At 43.3% G+C, this 12,523-nt stretch overlaps 1 protein-coding gene across 5 annotated transcripts in view; it reads left to right on the forward strand.

Moving 5' to 3' along the window:
- The first annotated feature begins 332 nt into the window (after positions 1-332).
- COP1 (COP1 E3 ubiquitin ligase) overlaps positions 333-12,523 on the forward strand; it is a 124,746-nt gene continuing 112,555 nt past the window's right edge. The window contains exons 1-4 of one of the 5 annotated variants that reach the window (XM_064719990.1): positions 333-759; positions 7,433-7,492; positions 8,982-9,079; positions 10,421-10,497. In XM_064719990.1, the coding sequence (XP_064576060.1) occupies positions 431-759; positions 7,433-7,492; positions 8,982-9,079; positions 10,421-10,497 (564 nt within the window). In that variant the 5' untranslated portion in view covers positions 333-430. Of the gene's footprint in view, positions 760-2,346; positions 2,357-6,345; positions 6,507-7,432; positions 7,493-8,981; positions 9,080-10,420; positions 10,498-12,523 lie in introns of those variants that run through there. The other 4 variants (XM_064719991.1, XM_064719992.1, XM_064719994.1 and 1 more) reach the window with 4 other exon arrangements.

Below are 12,523 nucleotides of genomic sequence, written 5' to 3' on the forward strand. Positions count from 1 at the left end.
GCCTCAGGACTGCGCACCACTAGATGTGGTCTCAGAGGAAGCAGCTTAAGGTACAGCCAGAAGCTCCTGACCCACGCTCCGAAGCTGTGAGAGGAAATCCACAGCCCCCAGCAGCCCCAGCCGCCTCCGCTCCGTGAGGGGAGCGCAGCTTGGCCCCGCCCTGCCCCGCCCCTCACGGGCGCGGCCCCGCCCCGCGCACGCGCGGCCGCCCTGTCCGCCTGTCAATAAAGCTTGAACAAGCGCCGCGCCGGGGCCGCCGTTTTGGTTTGGATTTTTTATTTTTTTTAATTGTGGGATTTTCTCCTTTTTCTTTTTTTTTTTTTTTTTTGTCCCTTCCCCCCCTTTTTTTTTTCTTTGAAGGAACTTTATTTTTCTTCGTGCGCACGGGGATGCGCTGAGGCCGCTCCGCCCGGCCCGGCCCGGCCTCGGCATGTCGGGCAGCCGCCCGCCGCACCCCGCCGTGCCGCCCGCTGCCACACCGGCCTCCTCTTCCTCCTCTTCCTCGTCATCCTCCTCCTCCTCTTCGGCGGCCATGGCCCCCGGTTCGTCCTCCTCGGGCGGCGCGGCGGCGCGGCCCGTGCTGGTGGCGGCGGCCGTGTCGGGGTCGGGCGCGGGGCTGGCCCGGCTGGCGGCGGGGGCGGCGCGGCCCGGCGGCTCCTCCGCGGCGCCGGGGGGCGGCGGCAGGAAGAGGCCGCTGCTCACCCCGCTCTGCAACGGGCTCATGAACTCCTACGAGGACAAGAGCAACGACTTCGTGTGGTGAGCGCGATATGTCGCGATATGTCGCTGGGGGAAGCCGGGGCGCCGCCATGCCGTCGGGAAGCCTGGGGAGTGTGTGTGGAATAGCGGCGGGAGGAGGGGGCAGCCGGCGGCCCCTCCTGGCGCTGGAGCGGCTGCTGCCCTCCGGGGATTGTGGCTTTGGGGTTTTCCCTCTTTTGTGCCTCTCTCTGTCAGAAATGGTGTGGCCAGCAGGGCCAGGGAAGCGATTGTCCCTCTGTGCTGGGCTCTGCTGAGGCCGCACCTCCAGTCCTGTGTCCAGTTCTGGGCCTCTCAATTCAGGAAGGACATGGAGCTGTTAGAGAGGGTCCAGAAAAGAGCAGCGGGGCTGGGGAAGGGGCAGGAGCCTAACCCCAACCCAGGACCAGCTGGTAGGGGAGAATGGGGAGCCCAGGGAGGAGAAGCAGCTCAGAGGGGGACTTTATCACTTTTTAGAACTTTGTGACAGGATGTCGCAGCCAGGTGGGGATCAGGCTCTCCTCTCTGATAGCTAGCGACAGGACAAGTGGACACAGCCTTAAGCTGTGCCAGGGGAGGTTTAGGTTGGATGTTAGGAAGAATTTCTTCCCAGAAGGGTTGATTATATATTGAAATGGGCTGCCCAGGGAGGTGGTTGAGTCACCACCCCTGGAGCTATTCAGAAACAACTGAACACAGCACTCAGCTAGTTGACACCACTAGTTGATATGGTGGTATGGGGTCATAGGTTGGACTTGATCTCAGAGGTCTTTTCCAGCCTGATTCTCTGGTTTTGTCTGGTTTTGGCCCTGTGTAGCAGCATTGCCTCCACCCTCTCTATTTTTAAGCAGAATCAGTTTATTCCTGGCAGGTTCCTCCTTGAGTGCACCCAAGTTGTTGGAAAGGCCCTGCAGCACGAGATGTTTCCTCAGAGCCTTCTGACAACACAGCAACTGCCTTGCTTTCCTGGACAGTGTGACCTTTCATCTTGGGAAGAGGATTCAGCAAAGGATTAAGTGCCCCTCTAGAAGGGACTCCAAGGAGCCTCATGATGGTTGATAGCTCCAGCAAAGCTGGCTTGGTTTGCCCATGTTGCTGGGAAAGGTTGTCTAGTTTAAAACAGCAATAAGTTTTGTGTCAGGCAGGCCCCTAAAACCAGATTAGTAGGGAATTTCTTCTGTGATGGTTGAAACATTTTTCAGATGTTGTTTTCTAACATCCAGCTATCCAGCTGTAGCTCATAGCTGGAAATCACCTTTCAGCATAATTGGCAAACTAAGGCCCATGGTGTGAGAACTGTTGGTAATTTGTAGTTTTGAAGAGAACCTGTTGCTGGGTGAGTTTCAAACCTCCCAACATAAGAAGTAGGTTTGATTTTTGTAGCTGGTTGGATGTGCCAAAATGTGAGAACAGGAAATCAGGTTAGGCCCTTAGAGAAAAAGGCAAACAGGGAAGAGTAGTGGGAGAAAGATCAAGTTGTAGGAAAATCATGTATGGAAAGTAAATAGTAAAAAAAAGAAGATTATAAGTGGGCCACAGCTTCCAAGATGATTTTGCCAGCTCTAATGTAAGCTCTGACTTACAGGTGAGGATTGGATGTGAGGCATCTCCCAGAGGACAGGTATTGTCTCAAAACCCTGTGGCTTAACTTTACAGCTTGTAAAGTGTTTAGCAGAGTTGATAGAAAATACCTTTGCTGCTGAAGTGAAAACCTGAAGCTGCTAAAAAGCTAGTGGTAAGAAAAACAGTAAGTAATTCTTTTTAGGAATAAGTAACAGTCACTTTAAAAAATTACTGCTTATTACTGTAGTTAGTAGTTTGCTCAGCTGAATGGGAGGACTGCTGTCATCAGCTGATGCCTGCTCTGGTTCTAGGCCATGTTAGGTAGATTTAAGAGCTCTTGGTGTGAGCTCAGTTGCTCACAAGTTTTCTGGTGATGGGATATGAACACAGTTACAAGTCCCCATTCTCCTCTGTTCCCTCTTCTCTTACACTCTGGCAGTAGAGTTCTGCCAGCATGGCTCCCTGCCCTTTCCAGTCAGCTCTTATTTCCTATTTTGTTGTCTGTTGTAGAAATGAGGGGTTTGGAAAGGAAATTACACCCATAACCAATTTGTAGACTTGACATATTTTTAGATGGCTCAGAAAGCTGAGCTTCTTCCTTTTTTTCTGCAGGTAAGTACTGTACATGCCTTAAGGAGAACCTGTAATTAGCTGTTTTCTCCTCATTGAGAAGCACTACTGACTGAACAAGTGAGAGGAAGGAAATCAGCCCGGTAGTACTCAGGGCAAAATGTCTTTTCTTAGTATTTACAAGAGCCACACTGAGCATACTGAAGTGCAGGTCAGAAGCTTTAAGAGCAGACAATGATTATAGTTAACTTGGGTTTTTCACTACTCTATATTTCTGTGGGCTAAAGGGCTTGTTCTTACTTATTATTGTTCTAGCTTCTAATAACAGTATCCATCTTTTTTTTAATTTGAGTTAGCAATACAGTTCTGTAGAAGTAAACCAAACTATGCAACTCTGGAGTTTTGAGCAATGTTCAAGAAGGCAGGTGTGTGTTCATTTAAATAATTGATTTAAACAAGCTTTACATATCTCAATGTGAGAAACAGAAGCTTCCCCCTATGCCCTTTTTGCCTCTGTAAGGATAATTCAAGATGCTGCCAGCTGCAGAGAGCACTTGATAATTTTTCTGAACATAAGCTGCAAGTTGCTGTTAGCCACAGCTGTAAACTCAGTGGTAGATGATGCCTGTACCCAGTGGAAGGTGGGAAAGAGAAAAGTTTGGGTGAGTTCTGAACATCAAGGTGCAAGTGCAAATTCCCTCAGTAATGTCAATATCAGACCTCCCTGCCTGTATTCTGAAAGCACTGTCTCAAGTGAGGCAGAGGCTCCAGGGTAAACACTGGCTTGTGTTGCTGCTTTGGGGTGTGAAATGTTTAGCCCGTGTATGCTCAGGAGTTTGCAGGTGTCTCCTGTTTGTGGTGTGTGTCGCCTTCTGCCTGGAAATGTGTAACTCCAGTCAGGACTGCAGGTGGGTCTGACTTAGTGGAGAGCTTTATTATAAAAGGGAAAACTTTGTTTCTCTTAGTGCAGGCTGCAGAACATAAAGGTATTTTTTGTGCTGCTCCTGTAGCCAGGTGTCTTTCCACTTGCCTGGAGAGTGTCTGAAAGGGGCTTCTCTAATCAGGTGATTTTCTGCTGCCCAGCAATGTAATTGCTTAGTTTTCCCAGGCCTTGTATTAGCCCTCCCAGCTAGTGGTTGAGTAAACCTCGTTAAAACCAGTTACTGTCTGCTTGGCTCCCTGCATGGAGTGGCTCTCACCTGGCTCTTCAGTGCGTGCTCCATAGCAGTCCTTGTTTCTGAGCTCTGGCACAAATCGTGGATGGGAGGGGTGTTGCATGCTGATCTGGAGTTCAGCGCCCAGTACCACAGCTCAGCTGTGGGAAGGGCTGTGTGCCACCTGGGCTTGCAGGTTCATGGCTTTTTAAAACCAGTTCTTTCCTCAGCTGGTTACCTGTTAATCCGGGCATGGGCTGAGTGGAGTCATTCCCATTTTTGTGGTCTGGAAACCAATTTTAGTAAGGAATATTACAAATTTGCCCTGAAGTCACAAACTAAAAACACAGCAAGCTGTTGGCATACCATGTACAAGGAGTTTTACTGCCTGTTGTTACATTAGAGCTTGATAGTGAGTATATAGTGCCAGCAGTGATCTTTAACCTGGCCACCTTCCATGGGAAGGACAGAGCCTGCAGAAGTCCTGGTCTCTGATTTGACCAGAGAGGAGCTGAATAGGAGGCAGGCACTATAATAAATCTTGTTTGCTGTTGAAGTGTGCTTAAATATCATAGTGACCACTTCAGCCAGGTGTTTGTGGAGCAGTAGGGTGACATTAGCACTCTTGAGAGGTGCCTGGAAAACAACTGGTAAAACTTAGAGCCATGACCTTGATTAAAGTAGATGTTTAAAATGTTCCAGGTCTGCCCTGCAGAGAAAGAATGATAAACCTTTGCAGTGCTGGATTAAAAAATAGTGTTTATTAGGTACTGATGCCTTATTGCCCAGAGATCAGTGACATTTTTGACTTGCTGAAGTTGTTTGCATCGTTTTAACCTGCCTGCTGCTTAAGACAAGTAGAGAATCAGCTGCCTCATGCACAGAAGCCTTGATTTCACCACACTTGTGCTTCCCAGTTGCAGTTACACTACAAACTGTAGCATGTCGCAAGTTCCCATCCCTCCACTTCTTTCTTAACTTTCCCTTTGTGTTAGATTAGCTTCAAACAACTGTTGCATAGCAACTTTCACGTGTTGCAGTCAGCTTGGCTTCAGTATGTATTAAAATATATCAATCTTGTTTCCACTTGTAAATCAGGGAGCATTTCAGGGGAAACAGTTCTTAATGGAACCTTCAGTACCTTTAATGATGTCCCTGGTACTGCATAGCTCTATTTGTTGGCTCTGATTGCTTTTTCTCAACTGTTTTGGCTCTGTCACTTCTCCAGTCAAACTGGTATGAAGGAGTAGTTTGGGAACAGTGATCTCGTGTGACTGGCATGTTAGGAGGTAATCTTCCTATTTTAGCTCGAAATTTGTGATGTTCTCCTGCAGACAGGGGAGCGTTACAGCCTTGTTGATTGCTGCAGGGCATTAGGAGCATCACCTCTGGCCCTGTGGGGAACAGCAGTTTCTGGCATGACACGGAGCATATACCTCAGTGTGAATAGAAGGTCAAGAAGTTAAACTGTTCATCACCAGTGCCGGTAGGGAGAAACTACCCTTAGATACTCATCTAACCTTAAGTCTTAGATGTCCTCTTTTAAAGTCCAGCTAACAGAATTCAGAGGTGCCTTATCCTCCTTATTCTCTAATAATCAGCCTGTGCTGGCTGAGTTTGCTTGTGATTTATTCTGACTAAACAGTGCCTTGAAACTAAATAACTTGAGAAAAGTGACTTGGACTCCTGAAGTTGGTGCTACTCAAGGCAAGTGTAGAAAAAGGTCTGTCTGGGGGGAAGAGGAACAGGTGTGTATTAATAATTTTTGAGGCCTCTTTTGAGATGGCTCAGTTGGTTCAGAGAGTAGCATTCTGGTTTGATTTGTTTCCCTTTATGTTGTGTTTATACTGATGATTTGATGGAATATTTAGGACAACCTGGCTTGTATGTTAGGCTGGACAAACCTTTCACGACAGCTGTGTTTTCCAATATAGTGAGTCAGAGCAGGGGCTTGCATTAGCAGGGGCCACAGCTTCATCTCTGTGTGCTTAAAAAGTATTTAAGGTGTCTCCTCTCCTGTTTTTGTTGAGATTTCTTTTCTAACGGGGTAACAACTATACTTTATGTAGAGTATACATTAGTATACTCTGAAATAGATTGCAGAATGGGGAATGCCTTCTGTGGAGATGCTCTCCTCCCCTGCTCAGACAAACATTGCTGTTTTCAGTCTGATCTGAGTTTTGGATGCAGAAAAGATTCCTGCTTCGAAGAAGTTGTTAACAGTTTATTAACAGCTCCTTCGGTGAGAACTGTCTTGTTGGCAGAAGGTGGGAGGAGGCTGTTTCTGAAGAAAACAAGTGCTGGTGAAAGCCTCTCGGAACTGAGATTGGTGTGGACTTGAGGGAGTGAGAGGAGAGCGTTTGGGTCTCTGTAAGGCATTGAAAACAAGCTGAAGCTTGTGACCCAGCTGATCCATGTGTTATGTGCAGAATTGTCATGTTGCTGCTCATGGCATCTTGCTGGCTAGCTGGCCAAGACCTGGAGGTGAGTGTGTATGTGACAGCAAATCCCACCAGTTATCAGGGACAGCAGCCACAGGAGTCACTGGGAGTATGATGGATGCAGCTTTCCTCTTCTTTCATTTGTGTTTCATTTTCCTTTCAAACATGTCATGGATTCCACATCTCACTGGATTCCTGTCTCTTGTTGTGCTCAGGTTCCTGTGGAGCACTGCTTGCTCGCACGTCCTTCTCTTCGGGTCCCTGCTTGGTTCTTGGTGATCCCTCACAGAGAGCTGGCTGTGCTCTGGTCACTAACTCGTAATTCCACCTTTCCCACTTTGGGTTGGTCTCACCTGCTGCCTGTTGGATTCATCCTGCTCTCCTGCAGCCTCAACCCTGGCACTGCTCTGCTGGCACACCCCCTCGTTTGCACCTTCTCCACCCATTTATTAGTCCTTGTTCTCATGACATCATTGCTATTGCTGGTCTGCTCTGCCTCTTTGTGCCACTTTTAAAAATTATAGATGGCTATTGTCTGAAAAAAAAAAAAGAGACTAGTTTTGCTATCATTTATATACTCATTGTCTATTCCTGTAACAAAAGCCAGTTTTTTTTACTTTTTGTTTGAACCCTAGTACAGACACTGTGAAGGTTTTCCTGCAGCCTTGCTTGTTGAAGATTCTCTGGCTTTGTTTGGGTTGTCTGCAGGTGTTAAAAGCTTAAGGGTGAACACTTACTGGTTTCTAATTGTAGCAAACTACAGTATCATTCAGAGTTCAAAGAACTCTGGATTGCCCTTTTGATCTTTACACTGCTTGGTTGCTGTTGCACTAGTATGTCCTTTCATTTTACATACAGGAGATTATTACCTAAGCATAATTAAGTGGTTGCTTTGAGTTAATAATACTTTTCTTCATATTTTAACATAAAAAAGACATCTTTCTGATTTTTGTTTTGCTTTGTTTCCAGCCCCATCTGTTTTGATATGATTGAAGAGGCCTACATGACGAAATGTGGACACAGCTTCTGGTAATATTTAGTTTCTTGTATTAGAAAAAATGTCCATCTCTTACTGCATTTGTAAGAGATTTGTAACACAGGTGTTGCTGTGATACCTTTTCATTCTGAGTTTGTTTCTTTTCTGTCTTTTGTCCCTATACTGAAGAAGGAGGTTGAAATAAATTTTTAAAAGATGGGTACCTTTTAGATTAAAAAGAAAAAAATCCAAGTGTCTTTAACAAGTAGTGCTGTGCCACCATATTTCCTCTGTAAAGAAATAGAATGTTCATAAGCTGTGGGTAACACCCACTATCCAGAGTCAGAACAGTTTGTTAATTTACCTCTATTGGCATCACCTCTGTAGAGGTGTTGAGAGCAGTGCTGGCAGCTCCTCCTTGCCTTTGTGTAAGACTGTGCACAGTTTGAAGTGGCTTACACATTGTGTATTGCAATTATTTTAGACCTTGTGAAGAGAGGATGTGCTTCAGGCTTTCCTGTTGTGTTGAATTGGCCTGGCCCCACTCACTTTTCATTGTGTTATCTCTGGGTGCCATGAGGAGCACATGTTCCATGGAGAAGTGCAAGAACTCTCTAGGGGCATTTCTGGAGCCACTTGTAGTTCTCATCTCCTCTAGGGATTGGTACAAATGTTGAACCATGATGTCCTATAGTGCCGTGTCTATGTTATACTCTTATGGTGCCTGCTAATTAGAAATAAGCCTTGTAAGAAGTGATATTATAGTAGTATAAAGTACTTTCTCAAGCAGCAGATTCAGGTACCTTTCTCAAGAGCTTTGATTTGCAGCAGGTAAGAGATCAGCTGATTTTGTGCCCTCTATGGAAACACTTTATCCCTGTGACCTGTAACTTTTTAGAGGGCCAAGATGAGAAACATTATAATACTTTTATTTAGGAGTGGAGCAATGTTTCTATCTGATGTCCCTATCAGGATCTGACCTCAAGCAGGCTCTTTTAAACCTGATGTAAAAGTGCATCTTCTTATTCTTCTGTCCCCCAGTTCAAGAGTGAGCACCTCTGAAGCCGCTGATAGTAAGAAAAGCAGCTGTGGGGGGAAATAGGAGAAGTTGGTGAAGGTGTTTCCTCTGCTCAATTACCTAAAATGCCTTTAATGTTGATTGCTAAGTATTCAGCTAATCTAGAAGAGTTGCTTTTGAGTAATTCAATCTGTTTGCTACCTCTGCCTGTGGAAGTGGTGGGGATCATGAATTTGAGATGGTGTTGTGGCTGGAGTATCCACGTTGCAGAAATCCTCAGGGAAATAAGAGTGAAGTACTTGACTAAATTTTGTAATCCTTGCCAGAAACCTTTGCTTTCTGCTGTAGCACACTCTGAGTTCAAACACTGGAACATTTTGACTCCACTGTAGGTTCTTGGCAGCACAACTGTTAGCTGGCAACACAAACAATGCACCTTGTCTAAGGCTGATATTATTTACCTTGTGCTTATGTTTTGTTCCTTCGTGTGGGCTCACTTGTTTTGTTTCTTTGTTTTTGAACAGCTATAAATGTATTCACCAGAGCCTGGAGGACAATAACAGATGTCCCAAATGCAACTATGTTGTGGACAACATAGATCATCTTTATCCCAACTTCTTAGGTGAGCTTTAGGCTTACTTGCATGAGAAACATCTTAGTTGTTAAGGAAGGAAGGCACTTGTAAATTTGTCCTGTAAATTACAGTCTTCTGAATGTTGAACATAAAATCCAAATATCAGCCCCTCGGTTGTCATTTTTATATAAAAAAGGTTAGTGCTATAAATTGTTAATACTGCACTGCCTCCAGCAGTTCTGCGTGCTTAGTGACAGCAGTGAGATTAACTTGCTGCTGTTTCCATACTGTGAAAAGCAAAGCTGTTTTTCTTATGGCTAGAGATGTGAATCTCTTTCCTTTTATTTTCTTGCACTCTTGTCTGCCTAGTAATAAAGGACATGGCCTGTTTACAAAGCTTGGACACTGAAAGGGTGGAGGCTGTGTTAGATACTGTGCTGTTTTGGCTGCTGTGCTGTAGTGAGACCCATGTGATGGATGTAGGTGTAAATCAGATACAGAGAAATATTCCTACATATGCCTATATGCAATCCTAGCTGCCTCTTAAAGAGGGAGTACATGTTGCTGGGTGAAAATTCACTTTAAAACTTAGTTTTGTGGAGAAAAGATTAAAGGAAACACATTGCAGTGTGAAATACCAAATTAGAGCAAATCTTGATTTCATGTGCTGAGATAGCCATTTAATAATAAATGTCTGAAAAGCCACAGTAGCCAAGGAATGCTTCAGCAATGGGCATCCTGATTTAGACCTAATCATGTTGTGCTGGAGATGGTGCTGAGGCAGGTTTTGGAGGGCATGTTGGGCCAAAGAGTGTTTGCACACTTTGGCCAGGGATTTGAGGTCTGTGTTGGAGGGGGAAGAGCTTGTGTGTATATGTGTGTGAAGGATTGAAGTTATCTTTCTCTTTGCATTCTCTAGACTGGTGAAAATTAAATTATAGCAAAAGTATATCTTTAGAAACGCACATGAAAATTCAAGGAAAAAGTTGTTCTATTCAGCTGTGCTTTTTTTTTTTTTTTGGCCTATAATAGAACATTACCTGATTTATCTCCCTCATACTCTTCTGTGATATACTTTTGCCTTGGAGTTGAAAAACTTTCTCAAGGAACCATGGGTGTTTAGAAAAAGGAACTGAATCAATTTGGAGAATGTGTAGGCATTGTGTTTGTTGATGATTACTAAAAAGTATTTATATATGTTACAAAAAACATCCACAGAATAAATTGGTAAGGAAAAAAAAAAGTGGAGACATCTTCTACTGTTTTAATTACTGAAAAACATCTTACAGTGGAATTAGTAACCAAAGTAAATACATTGAGGTATAGTCTTACATACTGTTTTGGTGAACTTCAAATAAATCTCTTTGATATCTTATTTATTTTTTTTAGTGAATGAATTAATTCTTAAACAGAAGCAAAGATCTGAGGAGAAAAGACTCAAACTGGACCATTCAGTGAGTAGCACCGTATGTTCCAACTTTTTTACTTTATATTCATTTAATGATTCTGTGCAGCATTTGTAATTACATGGCTTAACTGAGAAGAGATTGCACTGCTGAGCTGATGCTTTAACTTACTTTAAGAGGGACTAATACCAATATCAGTGGCAGTAGATCCCTTCTACCTTGTTAACTGCTGTTCTTCCTCCAGCAATATGTGCAGAGAGAAGCTGTGTTAGCATAGGCAAGTGTCCTTTGATGTATTGCATATAACCTGGGAAACTGCCCATGGAAGTACACTTGTTTAAAGGTAATAATTTTCCTTGAGTGTTGGAAATTACAGCTACAATGAGAGCAGTGAATGATTAGAAGTGCCACGGGCTTGTCTGATCACATGTGAGAAGCTGTGTTCTATCAGGAAGCTGCAGGAATGCTGATACCAACCACAAGAGGGAGAAAGATACGTTTGGAGTCTGGTGTTGTGGTTCAGATGCCACAAAAAGCTGCCTGGATATCTTCTAGACTTGATTTATGTCACAGAATCAGAGCAGGATCTGTATCCTCAGTTCGTCAGGGCCTCTCTATAGCACCTGTGGATGCTCTTGTGCATTAAAATCAAAAAGAATATATGACCTGAGCCAAAAAACTTGCATGTTTGACCTGCTATGTATGACATCCTTGTCTTTTGTAATTCATAAATAAGATTGCAAAATAATATTAAAAACCTTGGAGCACTTGTTTTTAAAAGCTTATATTAAAGTGGTATTAATTTAAGGGCTGTGTTGCAGAAGCTGGTGCTGTCAGTGTTTGCAAAGAGCATTCTTTAAAGATTCACTGGTTTACTCACAGTAAGTTTTATAATCATTATAAAATATGCATATACCATGTTTAATATAAAATATGCATAAACCTGATATGGTTTGAAGTGCACATAACTGACCTGAAGGCATATACACCAGCTTCTTGGAAATTGGTTTTACCCTTTAAAAGCTCTGCTTGTAGATGCACCTATTTTTGATAATTATCAATAAGTGGACAATCTACCATGACTTCATGCTCAAAACAGTGGTGTGTCTACCTTTTGGCAGCAAATAAAAATACACACATCTAAAAAAGATGTGTAATGTTGCTCCTGTGTCCCTTCTTTAATGTGCCTTGTATTACCTTTGGTGTTAAGGGAAGTCATCCAAGACACATTGCAGCAAATGCAATAGTCATGGTCTCATTAAGAAATCATGTTAAGGCATGTTTGAACATTTGAGTAGTTTAGCAGTAGCACAATTAACTAGTGCATTAGTCTGTTAAAATGTGTCTCAAATCTTGTTCACTTGCTTAAAAACCATGGGTTTTTCCCCAGTTACTCCAGATTGAAATTGACTTTTTGGCTGAATAGTTTCCATAGGTTCTGTTGAGCACTGTATGAAAATTGTGCATTCTATATGGATGTTATATATTTTATTTTTCTTAATGTACTTAATAGAAAAAGGCTACAGCGCTTGAGAGAATATCTGATTTAGACTGGATGGTATTTCTAGTTCTTGCCAATTTAAATAAATTGATTTAGTGTCATAGCTTTTTTAGGACAGGATTTTTTAATCCAGTTTTGTTTCTTAGGTGTTCTTTAGACGTCTCAGCTGTTCCTGTTGGTTCCTGAAGCTTTTTGATGTAAAGCTTTGCTGGCATTAACCTATTATTCTGATTTTCCTGTGCTTAAAGATACCTTTTTTACTGATAAGAAGAAGAGAAAAGAGCCTTCAGGGAAGAATGGGCTGTATAGTAATATTGTGGTTCTCTGAGGAGTCCCTCACAGCTCCAAGCAGTTTAAATGAGATCAACCTGATGAGCTCCATCTTCTTCCCAGCTTTCACATTTCCCTTACACTTAAGAGGAGTAATCTGAAAGGGGACAGTAGGAAAAATAAGCTGATACTACCCTCTTTGATTTGAGTTTAGCATGAGGGTTTTACCTATTACTTGATCTTAAAAATATTAAAAGGTATTGGTGCATAACAATATTTCAGATGTAATCCAACTAAGCTTGGATAAATGTGAAG

This window comes from Zonotrichia leucophrys, chromosome 8 (genome assembly GCF_028769735.1).
Source record: "Zonotrichia leucophrys gambelii isolate GWCS_2022_RI chromosome 8, RI_Zleu_2.0, whole genome shotgun sequence".
Lineage (NCBI taxonomy): Eukaryota > Metazoa > Chordata > Aves > Passeriformes > Passerellidae > Zonotrichia > Zonotrichia leucophrys.